Source organism: Camelus ferus, chromosome 13 (assembly GCF_009834535.1).
Source record: "Camelus ferus isolate YT-003-E chromosome 13, BCGSAC_Cfer_1.0, whole genome shotgun sequence".
Lineage (NCBI taxonomy): Eukaryota > Metazoa > Chordata > Mammalia > Artiodactyla > Camelidae > Camelus > Camelus ferus.
This window is the reverse complement of record NC_045708.1, coordinates 58,082,034-58,102,285: the sequence shown is the minus strand read 5'-3', so window position 1 is coordinate 58,102,285 and position 20,252 is coordinate 58,082,034. Positions and strand designations below refer to the sequence as shown.

General features: G+C 36.6%; 1 protein-coding gene and 1 pseudogene across 1 annotated transcript in view; both read right to left on the bottom strand.

Moving 5' to 3' along the window:
* MIGA1 (mitoguardin 1) overlaps positions 1 to 20,252 on the bottom strand; it is a 74,577-nt gene that overhangs the window by 18,460 nt on the left and 35,865 nt on the right. The window contains exon 8 of the mRNA XM_006186994.3: positions 8,973 to 9,073. Within this exon, the coding sequence (XP_006187056.1) occupies positions 8,973 to 9,073 (101 nt within the window). The remainder of the gene's footprint in view (positions 1 to 8,972; positions 9,074 to 20,252) is intronic.
* Positions 1,437 to 3,122, bottom strand: LOC102505809 (annotated as a pseudogene).

Genomic DNA, 20,252 nt, shown 5'->3' with positions numbered 1-20,252 from the left:
ATACACCACATAGAAGGTCTTCTGCTAGCCAGCGTCACCAACTCTCCCCGAGACAATGACAGCTCAGAAACATTTATTTAAATCATCAGTCTTAGAATTTTTAAAGCAAAAAGCAAACCACTAAAATGATGGCTTAAATTCTCATTTTAGAATATATTTTATAGGAAGAATTTTTTTTTTTTACAAAATTCTCAAAAGCTTTTAAAAAGCTATCAGAAAAATATTAACATTTCACCAGAGCTGAGATGTTACTTCAGAAGCAGAAGTCAGTAACAGTTTAATCCCAGCATATGGAAACATGCAATTTACCGTGAAAAAGGGTTCTTTTCTTTGCTAACTGAAAACTGAAATGTCCTTTATTTCTAAATTATTCTTTTCCTAAAAGGGCATATTTCAAAAACTCTTTTTAATATTTTCAGAAAGAAAAGTAACACGAGTCACAAGTACCATAAAAATGACCATGTAAGAAATCAAACAAGTTAACAACAATAGGAACAATAAAAACAGACAAAATAGATAAAACCCATCGATGAACCAATCAGTGAAAACAACGTTCTGGGATTAGCTGAAGATTTCAAACATCCTGAATTACTTCCTCCTCGCCCTCCACGAGGGGCAAGAGGGACTGGGCCTTATCTTTCTCGGGAAGCAATGACTTTGCTGAATGTGAAATAATATTTGTAAAAGCCTTAATATTATTAAAAGCCTCTAAACAACCATAAAAGAAATGACCAAAGTCCTAAAACGACTATAAGTTGGGTCATAAAATAGGTTAAGTTCGATTTTAATATGGACTATTTTTTCACATTTACATTTTCCTTTCAAAATAACCACCTAAATTACAAATAGGACTTAACAGTTAAAGAAATCAGGCTGAATACATTTCTTATCACACTAATAGAAAAGAAATTAAACAGGAAATAAACCCATAATAACCACCTTCTAAAATGGCCCTCAAGGACCCTCCCTTCCCGGTACTTCATGCTTCACTCCAGGCTGAAGAGGGCTAACCTGTGTAACCAGTAACATACTGTGGAAATGATGGAGTGTGGTTTCTGAGGCTAGATCATGACACTCACTGCTTCTGTCCCACTCTCTCGGGGAAGCCAGGTGCTATGCTGTGGAGAGGCTCAAGCAGTCCTATTGAAAAGTCTACAAAACCATAAAAACTTAGGTTTTCTACCAATAAGGTAGCACCAATCTGCCATTCATCTAAGTGAGGCTGGGAGCAGATTCTCCAGCTCCAATGAAATCTTCAGATGACTGTGGCCCCAGCCAACGTACCTGACTACAACTTCGCAAAAGACCTCAAGCCAGAACTACCTGATAAGCCACTTCCAAATTCTTGGCCCTCAGAACAATGAGACAAAAATGTTTACTCTTTTGTTGAATGGGGAACAATGCTTTGTTTGGGGGAATGGGCAGGTGTTTCAGTCTCAGGATTTCTGGAATCACTTCTTTGTGCCAACAACTTCGGTGACCTTGAGCACACTGAACTCATAGTCTTGCCCAGGGGCGAGCACTTGCCCACTGTGACAATGGCACCAACCTGGATGTCCCTGAAGCAGGGGCACAGTGTATGGACATGTTCTTATGGCACTTCTAGAAGCGGCTGTACTTCTGGATGTAGTGGAGGTTGTCTTGGCAGACGACAACAGTCCTCTGCATCTACATCTTGGTCACCACGCCAGATAGGACCTGCCCTCAGATGGAGATGCTACCCGTAAAAGGGCATTTCTATTGCCTTCAGTGGCCTCCCCAGGTGCCCTGAAGCCCAGATCAATGTTCTTGTGTTGTGGGAGCTTCTCCTTGACAGTTTCTCTAAGCAGGACCCTCTTTTTACTTTGAATGAAGGTGTCTGCTGCTTGTGGTAGGCATGCTCAGTCCAGGAGTCACTCCTTATCTGATACATGCAACTTCAAAATTAAATACCAAAATGACAGTCTCCCTGGATATTAGCCCTTAGGACCCAGTTCTCATAGGGCTAATCCTAAGGCCCAAGACCTCCAGAAAAGCACCCCATAAACCTTGGATTTTAAGAAGGTGACTCCTAAAACGCTTGAGCCTACTTAACTCCAAGTGTGGAACCCCCAGGATTCAGAAGGCTCCACCTTAGATTAACACAAAGACACATGCCCTCTACTTGACTTAACCCCTAGGAAATTGAGGACACCAGGAATTAACCCCCAAACTGGGACAAGGAGTCCTGCTCTCCAGGACACACCTCTGAAGACCAGGACAGAATCTACAGCCTTGGCACCAGCCCCCAACCCACACCTGAATTTTATTGGTTTTAGGACACCAAGTTTGGGGTAACTTATTACACAGCAACAGATAACTAATGTAATAGTGGGAACAATACTAACAGCAAAAGAAAGATACATATATTTCCAAAAACTGGAAAGCAACTGGAAGTGTGTGGTCAGATGAAATAGATGAGGAAGCCCTAGCGCAGAATAAGTTGACGGGGAGATATGGTCAAGAGGGAGACATTTGCTAAGCAGAGCCTCAAAGAGCACCAGGCTTATAGAGGGCAGGTACGAGGGCAGGACTGAAGAAGGAGGATTGAAAAATGGGAGCTTTTAAATGAAAAGTCTGTGTCCAAACAACTGTAGTAGTCCTGTATCTTATTCTACTGTCTGCCCCTGAATAGGAAGGCAGCTTACAGAAAAACAAATTTGCAACCAAAGAACATTTGTCTTTAAAAATTACTTTAACTACCTAAGGAAAGTAAGTCTGCTAGGGTGGGTGATGAGCCTCCCAAAGTAAGGCCCTCATTCTGTACCCAGGTGTGTCCCGACCATTAGGCTATTTCCAGACCATTCATCCTAAAGAAAAGCCTGCCAATCAACACAGCTCAAAGAAGCCCCGCTAGCTTTCCCATTCCCCTATTCAAGGGACAGGCAAACATAAAACAGTACCACAAACCCACACAATCTACCTAAGAAAATCAATCCAGTCACCAAGTAAGTTCTCCAATTTGAAAAGAAAACGATCAACACAAGAATGAAAGCCCAAGATAAAGAGACAAAATCGACCCTAGAGGAAGTGAGATAATTCTGGACTGCTATAAACAACCACTATCAAGTCAGCGAGGCGCAGACACAGCAAAAGCTTTCCAAGCTTCCTTTTAGAGTATGAGCAGAGGTATTTGAATTGTAAGAAATAAAATCTGCTCTTTAAAGAGCACCCTACAATTTACATATTAAACACACAGACACACAAAGCAGAGGGGTATCATTCTAAGAAAAAGTGAATACAGCTAAAAATACTCTCTCTGCAGTATTAGCTTCTAGCTATTAAATGACAATCTCCTTCAGAGATGGAAAAGTTAGGGCAGTACTCAATGCAGCGGTATCCTAACATTAAAAAGACTTCTCAGAACTTGAAAATTATGCTAAGTCAAAGGACATCCAACACAAAAGACCATGCACTGTTTGACTCTATATGAAATGTCCAGGATAGGCAAATCAACAGAGACAGAAGGCACAGGAGTAGCTGCCTAGGGCCAGGGGTAGGAGCGGAAGGGGAGTGATTACCAATAGGTAGGGGCTTCTTTCTGGAGTGACAGAGTTCTGGAATTAGAAAGCTCGCACAACTCCGTGAATATACCAAAAACCACTGCACTGTACACATTAAAAGAGTGAATTTTACAGTATGTGCATTATATCTCACCAAGGCTATTTAAAAAAGACTTTTCAGGGGAGAAAGGCTGTGGTTCCAAGCCAATGTCTGGTAAGGCATGCACAAGAAAATCTTGTTAATCACTTTCACAAATAACTGACCAAGCTTAGAGAAAAGCCTATGCCAGGACTTGCTTTTACCTAAATAGGCAAAAATTCTTCCTGGTAATTCTGAATAAAGCTTTCGAATGATCACAAACTGTTTAACTTCCCAAGGAGTTCTGATCTTATTTTCTTAATAACTTTCTGTTGGAGGACACAGCAGGCCAGTGTCGTGGGCTGTAAAAGAATTTACCAGAAACAAAGGAAAGGTTTAAGAGGTACGCTGCTGCAGGCAACAGCGGGCCACACCAGTGAGAGGTGCCTCTGTGAGAGCCGAGGGTGAATGCGCAGGGTCTTTTATCAGCAAGGGGTTGTACACACAAGGAGCAGGGGCTGCGTGATCAGCTCGTGCACAGGTACTTGACTGGTTACAAGTGAGGTAAGACTTGCCAGGGGTTATTTTAAGTAATGGGATTTATGGCCCCATTAAGGGCAAGACGTGTAGTGAGGCCTGTCCACCTGGGGTACTGTGAGATAAGCCATTTCTTGTGGTGGTTAGTTCTGCTGGGGCAAGCACACACCAAGCACACACCAAGCACACACCAAGCAAAAATGTTCTGCATCCTCTTGTGAAAGAATGCAGGCACATGAAGGGTCCAGGAGTGGGGGTTAAGGGCCTCATCAGGCACCAGCTGGCACCACATTTTCTTCATTAAATAGCCTTTCCTAAGTTATCTTTAAGTGTTTGGCATATAGTAAATGCAATTAAAAATAATTTAACAAACATTTCTTAGAAAGGAATTTACCCTGGAACATTCAGATTCTGAGATCACACATTTATGCCCTAGAAGCATCTCAGACAGTGAGCCCTTCGTGTGGTATTCATGCATTTTGTTTTGTTTTCAAGAATTTTATTTACTTACTTACTCACTCACTTACTCACTTATTTATTTATTTAATGGAGGTACTGGGGATTGAACCCAGGACCTTGTGCATGCTAAGCATGTGCTCTACCATTGAGCTATAACCCCCCACTCCCCTGCATTTTGTTTTCCAAAGGGATTTTTTTTAATTTATCAAATCTTTGTAACTTAAACCACAAATTTAAGTGAGTACAATGAATACCTTGCAAAATATTTTTTACGGCTGCATATTATAAAGAAACTTCAGAGCAATACATATGCTTTTCTTCACAGTGGAAAAAATGCAAAGTAACTAGCAATTCTCCTTACAAACCATTTAGCACTAAGTGTCTACAGAAAGAAAGATATAAAGCTTTTGACAAAATACATCTTTTTATGATAAAAACTCTCAACAAATTGGTATAGAAGGAATGTACCTCAACATAACAAAGGCCATATATGACATGCCATAGCTAACATCATACTCAAAAGTGAAAGGTTGAAAGCTTTCTAAGATCAGGAACAAGACAAGGGTGCCCACTCTCATCACTCCTATTTAACATAGAATTGGAAATCCTAGCCAGAGCAATTAGGCAAGAAAAATAAACAAAAAAAAAAGCATCCAAATCAGAAAGAAAGAAGTAAAACTGTGTTTGTACATGATATGATCTTACATACAGAAAGTCCTAAAGATTCCACGAAAAACCATTAAAACTAATAAACGAATTCAGTAAAGTTGCAGGCACAAAAGTCAGTTCCATTTCTATACACTAAAGCAAACTATCAAAAACAAGAGAAATTAAGAAGACTCCCATTTACAACAGCATGAAAATAATAAAATACTTCAGAATAAATTTAACCAAGGACATGAAAAATCTGTATAGTGAAAACTGTAAGACTGATGAAGAAACTGAAGTAGACACAAATAAATGAAAAGATATCTGTGATGGAGGGAGGGTATATAGCTCAGTATCAGAGTGCATTGCAGCTTAGCATGTGCAAGGTCCTGGGTTCAATCCCCAGTAGTTCCATTAAAAAAAAAATAATAATAATGATAATAATTAGTGCTTTTAAAAAAAGATATCCATGTTCATGAATCAAAAAAATTAATATTGTTAAAATGTCCATACTACCTAGAGCCATCTTTAAATTCATTGCAATGAATCTAGATTCAAAATTCCAATGGCATTTTTCATAGAAACAAACAAACAAAAATCCTAAAATTTGTATGGAATCACAAAAGACCCCAAGTAAACCAAAGCAATCCTGAGAAAGAACAAAACTAGAGGTCACACTTCCTGAATTCATACAATAATACAAAGCCAAAGTAATCACAAAAGACACAGACTGATGGAAGAGAGTCAAGAGACCAGAAATAAACTCTTGCAGTATAAACGGTCAACCAGTATCTGACAAGGAGCTAGGATTACTCAGAGGGGAATGGACAGTCTCTTTAATAAATGGTAGTAGGAAAACTGCATAACCATATGCAGAAGAATGAAACTGGATCTCTATTTTATAACACTCACAAAAATTAATTCAAAATGGATTAAAGACTTAACCATAAGACTTGAAATCATAAAACTCCTGAAAGAAAACATAGGGAGAAAAAGCTCCTTGACATCTGTCTTGACAACATTTTTTTGGATATGACACCAAAAGCACAAGCCACAAGGAAAAAATAAACAAATGGGACTGAATTAAACTAAAAAGCTTCTGTACAGCAAAAGAAACAATCAACAAAATGAAAAAGCAACATACAAGAAGGGAAAAAATATTTGCAAACCATCTATCTGATAAGGGGTTAGTATCTAAAATATATGAGGAACCAATATAACTCAAAAGTAAAAACAAAAAAAAGACAAATCCAACCGAAAAATGGACAGAGGACCTGAACAGACATTTTCCCAAAGAAGACACAAATGGCCAACAGGGACATAAAAAGGTGCTCAACATCACTAATCACCAGGGAAATGCAGACAAAAATTATAATGAGGTATCACATCACACCTGTTAGATAGAATAGCTATTATCAAAAAGACTAGAGATAACAAACACTGGTGAGTATGTGGACAAAGGAAACCCTAATGCACTGATGGTGGAGATTTAAATTGGTAGAGCTACTATGGAAAAAAATATGGAAGTTTCTCAAAAAATTAAAAACAGAACTACCATATGACCCAGCAATCGTACTTCTGGGTATATATCAAAAGGAATTGAAATACTACCTTGAGATATCTGCATTCCCATGTTCACCGTAGCATTATTCACAATAGCCAAGAAATGGAAACAACTCAAGTGTCCATGGATGGATGATGGACAAAGAAGATGTGGTATACTTATATTTATACATACACAATGGAGTATCATTCACCCATGAGAAAGAAGGAAATCCTGCCACCTGCGACAATACAGACTGCACAGGACTTTGAAGGCATTATGTTAAGTGAAGTAAGTCAGAGAAAGACAAATACAGTTCACCCTTGAACAACATGGGGGTTAAGGTGGCCGACCCCTGTGCAGTTGAAAATAGTCATCTCTCAGTTTCCTCAGGAGATTGGGTCCAAGACCTGCTGGGATACAAAAATCCTCAGATGCTCAAGTCCCATTGTTGGCGCTTAGCATTCACAGTTCCACATCCTCAGATTCAACCAAGTGCAGATAATGTAGTATGTATTTATTTTTAAAAATCCACATATAAGTGGACCTGCACAGTTCAAACTCATGTTGTTCAAGGGTCAACTGTACTGTATGGCATCAAATGTGGCATCTAAAAATGCCAAACCCACAGAAATAGAGAGTAGAATAGTGGTTGCATCTTGGTGGCCTGGGGTGGGGGTGGGGGAGATGGGGAGATGCTGGTCAAAGGATACAAATTTCCAGTTAGAAGATGAGTAAGTTCTGGGGATCTAACATACAGCATGGAAACTAGAGTTAGCAGTACTATATTATATGCTTGAAAGTTGCCAAGAGAGTAAAACTTAAATGTTTGTACCAAAAAGAAAAAAAGAGGTAATCATGTGAGGTGATGGAAGTTTTAACTAATCTTATTGTGGTAATTATTTCATAATATATCTGTATCAAATCATCACTTTATATACCCTAAACTTACACAATGTTATATGCCAATTATATCTCAATAAAGCTGGGGGGAAAAAGAACAGAAAGATAAGTTTGCCTATATCAAATAGTAGAAAGAAGAGGAAACAGCTTTTCAATAAAACAAGTAGATATATTCTATGTGTTGCAAACTTACAAGTATTAAAATATAAGGAAAAATATAAACAATTCAGGAGAGGATACTGTAAGCAATAGCTAAAATATACAGAAAAATCCTGAGAGGATGGAAGATTATGATCAGTACAGCTTTAAAAAACGTAGACTCAAGGCTTAGGGTACAGGATGTTGGAATACCTAAAGCTTTCCACAGTAGAGTGTGAATTCACACATCAGTTACAGATGTGTGATACTATTTGTATGAAAAAGGGCAGCATTAATATCCAAAATCTACATAAAAATGAAATAATTCTAAGATAAAATTGGCCATATGTGATTTTGAAAGTTGTTTCAAGTAGAAAACATTATGAAAAGATGACTACTTTGCAAGCAATTCTTTTGGATACAACATTTCAATCTCAGCAGAAAACAAATGATCCACAAATCTGTCATTCAGCGATCCCCACTGCTTGCACATTAGTGTATTTATATCTAGCCTTTTTTCCCTCAGCCTAAACATTTACATAATATACCGTATAGCATATTTTTCTTAATACAAAATTACAATCTCACTCTTTATAAAGCTTTACGAACTACTCTTTCCCCTTAATATACGTTCCCATGTCATTAAAAATTATTGGAAACATGTTTATGGCACTATAATATTTCAAGTTATGGATGTTCCATAACTTGACATTAGATTGTTTCCAGTTTTTCATTATAATTAAAAACATCACAGTGAATGTTTTTATATATAAATCTTTGAATCTCATCACTTGGAAAAAATACCTAGAAGTATGATTTCTGAGCTAAACAATCTGGATATTTGTAAGACTCCTGATATAAAGTGAACTGTTTTCCATTAAGACACTTAAACACTTCACGCATAGTCCACAGTATATGAGAGTGCCCACCTAAAGTTTGTGTTTACATGTCCACCTCTCTAAAGAGACTCCAAGCTCCCGTGGGAGCTTACGTTCATGGTACATTCATCTTTGTATCCTGGTATCTACCACATAGCAGATACTAAATAAATGGCTACTGAATTGAATTACTACACAACGGCAAAACTGTATTCCCCAGCTGAGAAAGAATAAGGAAATCCTCATTAGGAACATACATGTCCTACCTCTGCTGCTGAAGCAAAAGAATCGGTTGATGCAACACTCAAGGTGTCCCGCAGGCCAAAGTCATCCACGTTCCCCTTCATGGTGATATCTGTATCTTTATCTTAAAAGTAAAAGATGGCAAGTTTAGAAACTGACATTCCTTGTCATTGCCATATTTCATACTCTATAGCTCGTTTTTCTTTTTCTTTTTTATTTTATTTCAGTCTCTATTTAGGATACTGGAATCTAAAAGGAAAACAATACAAATCAATGGGATATAATCTGACAAGATTCTCAAAGTGATTCAAGCTGTTTCTGAACATTGCCAAGCCGAGAAGAAAGTGCGGTAAAGAAGACATTTTTATTTTAAAAAGGGATTAACTATTTCAGATTTTAAAAACTTCTGAGTATAATGTAATTAAAGCTGATATATAATAACTGGAGTTGAATTATACACGGTAAAATCAGTATATACCAAAGATAGCCTGAAACAGAGCAATTTAAGTTGCAAGTGGCCTTGCCCAAATTGGGAGAACTGGTAGGTTCATTCAAATTGAATGAATCATTAGCATAACATGTCTGGCCAGTCACCTATGATAAGCAGATCAATTAACATAATTCCAAAAGATACCTGATTTCTTTGGTCTTTAAGACCTACTTTAAAACACTGAAAGGCCCCAAATGATCAGGTTTAGGTTCCTGATGTTCATTCTGCTTACCTGACAGTCAAATATAACTGCCCCAATGATTTTAAAAGGCTGAAAAAGTTTAAATGCATTTGCAGATGGTTAATCTGACCCTACCAGACAGGATACCTATTAACAGCACGCAGTATTCTGAATGTGGATGTCAGTATCTTCACATACCACCATCAGGGATCTAACTGTTAACATTAAACTTTCAAAAATGGAGTATTTGCTTATAGCTGTGACTGCACTGTAGCAAACAACTGATATTCTCCAAATCTTATCGCAAGTATGAAAAAGCAAAGGACAAAATATATACCGCTTTTTGTTTTGATTCTCAATCTGCTAAATTTGTCAGATACTGTACTTTCTTTAAAAAGACACCAGAAATTTTTTTTGCTTTCATTCATTGAGATTTCTACTCCATCATTTTTTTCCAAAATAAACTTCATTATTTTTACCAGAAGTATACCAAGTCCTGTTTAAAAAATTCAACTACCAGAAAACAGACATTTTGTGATTCTCTACAAGAAGTGTAAAGCTTTTAAAAATCCAAACCATTAATTTAGTTGAAACTCACAAGTTTTGCAACCAATTTATATTCCAAGCTCTAAGCCAAGGAGAAGAGTGAATTGGTACAAAGTTCATTCATATTAAGTATAAAAATAACCATACAGGAGCAGCCAAGACGGTGGAGTAGAAGGACACTCTTAGCTCACCCTCTCCCACGAATACACCAAGAGAGACGTCCACGGACCCACCCATTCTTAAAAACACCTGCTGAACTTTGACAGAACATCGCCTTCTTCAAAAGACAAAATTCCTCCCAAATGCTGGATCCCAAGAGAAGCTACTTCATCCTAGTTGCTGGGGAGCCATTAATAGAATCAGTTGTTCAACATGGTCCATTTGTGATGAACACAGATGAAGAGATTTCTCAGGCGATTCTTGATTTCAGAAATGCAAAGAATGGGTTTGTAAGAGCCAAAAGTTAGAAATCAAAGACTAGAGACTAGCGACAACCCCAAGGGCAGGTCTGGCTGACTTCTAGAATTTTGCCATTGATGGCATCCACCCATTCAGTGCATCCAATTTCCAGAGCTGACTTCGCCAGTGCTTCTAAAGAATTCCACACTAAAATGATAACGTGGTTTTGACAGCAATGTCTGTGAGATAGTTCCTGACACACAAAAATAAACTGCATTGTTGCTTCTTTAAAAAACAAAAAAACAAAACCATACACATAGCATATACTTTTCTACTTTACATTTGGTGGGACCATAGTTGACATTTTAAGCACACATCTTTCAACATTAAATTATAATTGTTTTCAAATAAAGCTTACATCAATCCTTTTAAAGTACCTAACTTGTCAGTTTAAAATCCTACTACTAAATGATTATTAACAGAACAAAATCTGAGGTTAAATTATTCTATTTTCAAAAGGACATGTTCCTTTAGAAATTTAAATTTTTTCATCAAACTTAAGATCAACATAACTTTTACACTTATAAATAGTTATAAAACTGGTATTCTGGGATACTGAGTTATCCAGAAAAATTTGCAGTATTCTCTTTTCAGCACATATATGATTTTCAAAAATGCATATATACAAACTTTGACAGATCAATTAACTACAGAATTGAATCAACATTTACAACTTTCAAGCTCTTATCTTCTTAATTATTTTCCATTATTAGTATTAGTTCTGCAAAAAAGAAATGATAGTACAGTTTTCATTATGTCAAAGCACATTTAAAGTGGGGTAAGTTACAAGCGAATTAAGTTAAATCTAGGTTCCATATACCTTTTGCTATTTTCAGCGTGGAACACAGACATTTATCTTGGGTCTCTTTACCTTTCAGACATTACCCATGAGCTGTTAAAAGTCTGTTTTACTTCACTCAACAGGAATCAGTCATTCAATGTCATCTAGATCAGTTACCCTGCTTGTACTTCACTTAAAAAAAAAAAAACTAACAAAGAAAAACAGCTTGGAGGAACTGGAAAGTTTTATTCATTAAACCCAACTTTATAAGCGACAGACCATACCTCTCATTTCAGTAATTGTTATGATTCCTGGAATGGCAGCTTAAGAATTAAGAAGAGAAATAATACATCTGTTTTTTAGATAAGCCAGTAAGTATAAAGAAAGAATACTGGACAATATCTCAAATTAACTGCTTTCATGCACCCAATTAAAATTTAAAATACTCTTTCTAAAAGTATTATCAACTCTTGATTATTATTCAAAGACATGGACAGCACAGCCAATTGAAATCCAAAGGCTTTATCTTAGTCAATATTTCCAGAAATTGCTACCAAATTTTTCTTAGCAGGAAACAAAATGCTAAAACCACAATGAGATACCATTACACACCTACCAGAATGATCAAATTGGGGGAAAATGGCCATTTTTTAAAGGGTGTGCAGCAATGGAAATTCTCACACATCACTGGTAAAAATGTCAATTGGTAAAAACCACTGTGGAAAGTTTGGCGTTATCTATGAAAGTTCAAGACCGCCTTCTTATGACCTTGCAATTCTATTCCTCTGGTGTGTTTTACAGAAATGCATGCTTACGTGCATAAGAATGTTCATAATAGCACTGGTTATAGTAGCTCCAAACTAGAAAGAAAACAATTGTCCATCTACCACAGAATACACAAACTGTGGTATATTCATACAACGAAATACTGTACAACAGTAAAACTGAATAAACTGTTGCTATGTCCAGGAACATGAACAAATCTCATGATACGCTGAGTGAAAAATTATATGTATGATTTCATTCACATCAAATTTAAAAGCAGGCAAAACTAAACTGCAGTGATCAGGACTATTCACTTAGTTGGTAAAACTATAAAGAAAAACCAGGAATTAGCAAGAACACCAGGACAGCAGTTAATATGGGGGGTAGGCAGTAAGGGTATTGAATGGGAGCGGGTATAAAATAATCTTTTAGGGAGTCAGCAATGTTTCATTTTTTAATCTATATAATAGTCAGACAAGAAGATGTGATAAATCACTGTACTTTTTTGTTTTGTGTACTGTTTCTCTAAGGATTTTAAATAGAAGGAAAGAAAAAAACCAATATATCTACATATCTTGGCCCCAAATAGCTGAGAGGAGAAAAGACAAAAAAAAAAAAAAATTTCTGTAATTCAATGTTGGCAGTCAAGCTGTGAATTATTATTAGATGTGAATTTTATTTCCTGATAGAGGAAGCATCTATAATGACTCAAAAGTCAAAAGATCTGAGAAGTCTGTTAAGCACAACAGCAAACTGAAAATAATTAATCTGAACCCTAGGAAATACCAGTAGCAGTAGGAGAGTCTGATGCCATGCATATATACCACTCATAAACTTTCTTCTCCCAGCTCATCAATTTTTCTTTGCTATTTACTGAATGGTTTACAATTTTAAGTGAGAACCTTTGGCTGGAGATAATCAACTATTTGCAGGAAGAAGACATGGAAACTACGAGATGCTTGTTATCTAATGACAATAAAAGTGTGATTAATAAACACTTATTTTGCATTTACTACTTGTCAGAAACCAAATTATGTGCTTCACATACATTATCTCGTAATCCTCACAATAATCCTTTAAGGTAGGCAATTTTTAAAAAATTTACATATATAAAAAAGCTAAAGGGCAGAAAAGTTGCATAACTGGTCCCTACCCACATAGTTAAGAAATGGAATGACAGGATTCAAACCCAGCTCATCTGACACTAGATTCCATGCTGTGAGACAATGGAGCTGTGGTGTTCAGTGTGGTAGCCACATGTGCCTATCGACAGCACACAAAATGTGGCTAGACAGAATGGGGATGTGCTGCAAGTGTAAAAGACACAATGGATTTCGAAAACTTTGTACCCCAAAATATAAAATATCCTATTACTATACACTGAGTTTAAGAAAATACATTATTAAAATTAATTTCACCTCTCTCATTTTTCATGTGGCTACTAGAAAATTTAAAGTTTCTATTGGCCAGCACTGTTGGAGCATTTCTTTCTCGTATCTTATCTACTGTGCAAAGAGCTTACAAGTTCTTTAAAGGATTCAGATTCAACTCACATTTTTTGAGTGACTATTACATGCCCAAGGCATTCTGTTAAGTGCTTTCTTTCACAGACTATTTATTTCATTTAATATGTGTAACTATTAGACAGGAATAGGCTAATTATTATGTACAAGAACACTTTATTGTAACTAAGAAAAAAAATTTTTAATAAAAAATTTCACTGGTTCCTTATCTGGTTTTCAAAGCTTTCCATAATCTCTGATCATACTACGTATCTTTCCATTCATCACTAGAACACCCCTCAACTTTAGTTGAGTACATTCACAATACTCCCACTTGCCATAGAGTAAATGCAGTGGGGAAAAGCATGGGCTTTGGAGTCAGCCAGCCAGCATCTGGATCCTAGTCCCAGCTTTGCTATTTACTACCTGAGTAAACTGGGGATGATAACACTGATTTCACAGAGTTGTCCTAAGGATTACATGAGAGATTTGTGAAGGCATAGTCCTTGGCACTCAGTAAGTGCTAAACAATTTTTCTCTGCTATTAATATTGCCACAGGTATTCCTTACTCAAGCGTTTGGCTCCTCCTGCATCTTCTCCAACACAAAAACTTCTCTCCTTCTGCTCCCTTGCCCCATGCTACCCAGGAGCACATATTGTTTTATAACATGCAGTTCAAGTACTATTCTCTGCATGCATCCTCCAAAAATTATCTGATTTTTTGCTTCTAAGTAAAGCAGTACAGAAAAAGTATTAAAATTACGGGTTCTGGAGCCATACAGCTTGGATTCAAATTCTGACTCTGCTACTTACTCGCTATGTAGCCTTGAGTAAGCTTATCTTCTCCATTCCTCAGTGTTCTTATTTATAACATGGAATAAAATCTACCTCCCAGAGTTTTAAGATGAGGATTAAACAAGTTAATACAGTTGGCCCTTCATAACTGTTGGTTCCACATCTGAGGATCCAATCAACCGCAGATGGAATTTTTTTTTTTTAGTCCCAGAACGTTCCAAAAAGCAAAGCCTGAATTTGCTGAGTGCCAGCAACTATTTACATAGCGTTTACATTGTTCCTGCAACTTACGTAATATTTACATTGCATTAGGTATTATAAGTAATCTAGAAATGATTTAAAGTATATGGGAGGAGGCACAACATTGTAAAATGACTATCGCTCAATAAAAAAAATGTAAAAAAAATAAATAAATAAAGTATATGGGAGGATGTGCACAGGTTATATGCAAATACTACACCACTTTCTATAAGGAACTTGAACATCCATGGATTTTGGTATCCACAGGGAGCAGGGACGACAGTATATTTAAAATAAGCACTGGATAAATGTTAGCTATTCAAATTATTACACAAAAGATAAGAATGCACCCTTTAATACACTACCTGAATTTTTATTTATTTGTTGCCTGAATATATAACCTGTCTGTCTACCAGGACTGAAATAACTGAAGTGCATGAACTTTCTAAGTTTTCCCTTTTACTTTTCTTTCATTTTTTTTTTCTGATGGTTCCTACAGTTCTCAATAGAGCATGGAACAAAGTGTAAACTTAACTATTTATTCACATAAATTAAATAAAACTTGTTATTATAAACTGACCATTCCCATATGAAAATCTCTATTTTAAAACCTCTCATGTATTTCCCCTGGGTCATTTTGCCTGTTAAATGACTTTAACTTGTTTTCAGGGCACTGTTAAAATTCTCAGTTTTCCAATACCCAGCCCTAAATTAATTAAACTTATGATACTATCTTGTAAACCTGAGATATGCGGCTTACGCCCCTTAAGGATTCATCGTTAACCTTAGAAGTGCCTAAAAGAAAGCTTTCCATATAAATGGGTGATTAAATATAAAAAATGCACCATCATACATTACCTCCTTGGCTCTCAGTGGGCCAACTTTTTTTCTAACCTTCTTAAACAGTAAATCTAAAATTTTTAAAAACTTTTTTTTACCCATCTCAATCACCCAGAACTTTTAAAACATTCATGTGTAGACATAAACTATGTTCATCTTTGGAAGGACACTGCAAGTATAATGTTTACTTTTAACCAAACAGTAATATATTTTAGGCCAAAAATCTGACTGGAGTCAAGCCTTCCTCCTTCTTTCACAATCTCATAACTCACATATTACTTAAGTTTCTTCCAAAGCAAAATTTGCTTGAAAGTTATAAAAAGAAAAAGAAAAAACTAGAAGACATTTCAACTCTTGGAACCTCAGGCCTGGATCTAATTCTTTAAACCAGTCCAACTGGGTTTTTTGCATGTCTCACCTCGCCATCCCCAGGCACATTCTATATTCTGTCACTTAGAAGGCATCAGGTCTATTTTAACTTCAGCAGATTCTAGTGGAGATTCCAAAGATGCCACTCTTCTTTTAAAATCCAGGCTGTCCACTGTGGATTTTATAACACCAGCAAGAAGAGGAAGCCTGCCAAATGTCTCAATGTCATCTGACTTCTATGTCAGCAGCTATTCTCCAGACGATTTTTAGCAGTTTAAATATGACTTGGAACCTTGTCTTTTCTATGGTTTTATTAAAAATGGAAAAGTTCCTGCTGCTAACAAGACAAGCTATTTTCCAGAGTCTGCTATAATCTGTTAAAACAATTAAGAAATTTAGAAAATTACTGCTGCTGTTTATCTTCTGACTTATCTGTTCCATCCATACTGTGAATAATTTTTTATTTTTACTTATTTTAATGCTAAAAAATAGTTTGAGAGAAAAAACAAAGTTGAACACAAAAACCAAGAACAACGTAAGGGTGGGGAAACTGGCTTAAGGTAATCAAAGGTACAAACTTCCAGTTATAGATAAACAAGTACTAGGGATGTAACATACAACATGGTAAATATAACTAACACTGCTGTACGTCATATATGAAAATTGTGAAGAGTAAATCCTAAGAGTTTGCATCACTTTAATTTTGTATCTGTATGAAATGACGGATGTTCACTGAACTTACTGAGGTAATCATTTCATGATGTAGGTTAGTCAAATCATTATGCTGTACACCTTAAACTTACACAGTGCTACATGTCAATTATAGCTCAATAAAACTGAAAGGAAAAAAATGTAATTTCAGAAAGTGAAAGAACTAAGTGAGCCAAGAGATCTACTGTACCTCAATGCACCTTAACACTGAAAAGAGCAACAGTGAAATCCACTGAAAGAAAAGAAAGGACATCTGATTAGTTCTTGTGTTGTAACTTACACAGTTTTGTCTATGGGAAATAATACATGAAAAACAGCCCGATATGGCACTACCCAAAAGAAGAGCTCCCCAACAGTTGTCTCTGGCTTTCCCTATTTATCAAAACTTCCTATATGCCAGGACTGGCCAACAATTGTGATTCCTAACTGGGAAATACAGCTCCCAATGCAACATGTATAATAAGAAAGAAAGAGAAAGGAGTAACAATATTTTCTACCTTGTCTTAGTAGAAGAACAGAAGTAACTGGATAACCCAAAGTGATGCAAAAAGTAACTTAAGAGCAGGTCTGCAGTTTTAGAGACCTTAACGGGGCCACTAGGACAGCAGGGCACTCTGTACACTACACAAAGTCCCCTGGCCAATGGGACAAGTCGGGGCAGAACTCCAGCCCACATCCTGGGCCTGCATCTTCCTGGAAGAAGGTAAACCTTCTTCTCATTACAAAGATGCCCTTCCCAAGGAGCTACACGGTCCTGTATCTAAATCAAACAAAGGCCTTGGATGGGCTAGTGCAGGTCCTAGACTTAGAAATCTAAGGGGATAAGATGTAACTTGAACACAAAAAAGGCGAAGGCGAGCAGCAGGAATTTTCCTTGTATCTGGCACCCTCCCAATTTTCATTACTGCTTTCATCTTTGAACTTACTTTGACTTGCATATATAACACCAGTTAGACTTCATTTTGTAGTATTATTAAACACTTTGAAATTAAGACTATGAGTCTTAAGCATTGAGAGGAAATTACAGGGCAAATTTCTCATATGCTCTGCAATTTGCACTCCGTATATTTAGAGGTCTGAGTATACAAGTTAAGCCTGTAATTCATGCCACTCCCTAAAAATAAACCCTCAGGGAGTTTATCCTCTGACCACAGTGATTCTGCAGGAAAAGGAAAGGACAAGGGCTTAGAACATCAACTCTAGGCTGTCTGACATTTGACTCAAGATGATAAGTTGAGGTTATTTCCTCTCACTGCCGAGCTCTTTCAAAACTGCCAAATGTTCTAGCTGGCTGCTTACCAAAAAAAAAGAAAAATGTCTCTAAAGCGGTCAGGAGATCTCACTTTACACCTTTTCATGTTCTCTGCCAGCGAATTTGTACAGTCAGTACTAGGCTGGAAAAAACTCTAATTTTCCCTTAGAGGATGTCTCACTGTCTCAATGAAATTCTATGCATAAGAGAGCAGAAAGAAAGATGGATAAAGTACTTAAACTAGACCAGTCAACCCTTCCAGGATCTCCTGCAAACACATAAAATTTGATCATGAATTTTTATAACTCTCAGTGGCTCCCTTTAACCTAAAGATATAAAACAAGGACCTTCATGATTTATCTCCTGCCCATCTTTCTAGATGCATTTCCCTCCACATTCCTATACATACTGTCTCCAAGACATATCAAATAACCTACTGTTCCCTAAACAGTCTCCACTCTAAACCTTGACCCACACTGTTCCCTCCACTGGGAATGCCCTTTTCTCAATCATGCTCCTTTTGGGCCATCTTTCCTCAAGTGTCACGCTTTTCTTTGGTGTTTCCATAGCACCTTCTAAACACATTATGACAGCACTTACTGTACTGTGCTATATGATTTTTTAATGCCTACCTCCAAAACTAGACTCTGCCTAAAAGCAAAAATGAAATAGTCTTCATCCTCGTCTTTCTAGTGCCTTATGCCATGTTTGACATATAGTAGGCAATCACACGTTTGCTAAATAAATATTCCAGATCTAATATTCTACGAGTTCATTCTGTTCAAAAATAAATTATAAAGAGGCCTCAACACATATCTGAAATATGCAAAGCAATGCTGTTAAGCTACAAAAATTCCTGGTTTGTTTTTAAGGGCTAAATTTGTTCCTACACATCAGTATAAAAGAATCTCAAAGTCCTTTGCTTCAGCCAAAAAAACAACATTTATCAAACTTATGGCTTCAGAGTTGCCTGCTAATGCTGCTGTTGCAAATACATACTATTCTTTACAGAAAATGTAAGCTTACAAACTATAAAGCCTAATTAGTTTCAGAAGAAATCTAATTAAAGTGTAGATTAACACCCTTGAACTTTATTCATGTAAATCATATCAACTAAGTAATGTACCCAAGAAACTGTGAGTAAATGTCATTTGCTGTTAATCAGGTTTATTTTTACACAAACAATAAATTCAGCAATTTGGTCCTGCCCTAACAGCATAACCAAAGTGAGTAAAGAATAATCTTAACTCCTCAATGTACTGTTACCGGGATAAACTACCAAACCATGCAATGATGTATACTCTGCCTGATACAGTGATAACAGAAATCTCCTAAAGTATAAACCATTCCTTGGTGTTAGGTATTAATACCAGAGTCTATCAATCTCTCATTAGTTGTGACCAACTAAAGTCTAATTTTTTCGAAAATAATTCAAATAACATAAATTCCTGTTTAACATGAAAGATATGTATACTTTTATTATATGATTTGACATGTACAAAAAGTATATATATGGCACAGAAGTGCATTTTGAATCAAAATACTAAAATAAACATTTGTGAATCTATCACCCATTTACAGCCACTTTTTTAAATTTACAAAAAAATTTTTGAGGAAGGGGTAATTAGGTTTATTTATTTATTTTTTTTTTGAAGAGATCCTGGGTTCAATCGATTGAACGCTAAGCATGTGCTGTACCACTTGAGCTATACCCTCCCCTACATAATTATTTTATTAAGGAAAAACAATGTAATCATGCAGAAAATAGTACTGTACATATCTTCTTCTTACCTGATAACTCATGAAATAAGTCTCCAAATGAATTTCAGATACTCAGATATTCAGCAAAAAACAGCAGCAGATAACCAAAGATAACCACATGTTCCAAACCAGATAGGTTTACTTTTAAGATCTTATCTTATGTTCTTAAACAGGCTGCGGCACTTCAGTTGGGAAGTGTGGGAAAAAATGGAGGTGGGAAAGAAGAGTTAAGAAGGCTCTTCTGCTTTGTGGAGGGAGCTTAGGCTCCGAGTTTCACAAAACAGCTCAGCACTGAGGTATACACTAACCGGCATGGTATTGCTTTCTAACTGCTTCATAAAAGTAAGTCTTAATTGGCCAATCAGACCACAAGGAACCTGAAAACAGACATGTTAGCCCTTATTTCATCTAAATGTCATCACGTATAAGGCATAAAGCAAACAGTAAATACTTGCAAGCTGACTTTGAAGCTATAGTTTGCCTTAGCAGTCTTCATGAGTCCCTGTCATCAACACTGTCGCACCTCACTGGAAGACCAATGTAGTGGGGCCATCTAACTCACGGTCCTCCTTTCTACACAGCTCTCTTCAGAGGCAAAAGGACTCCAAGA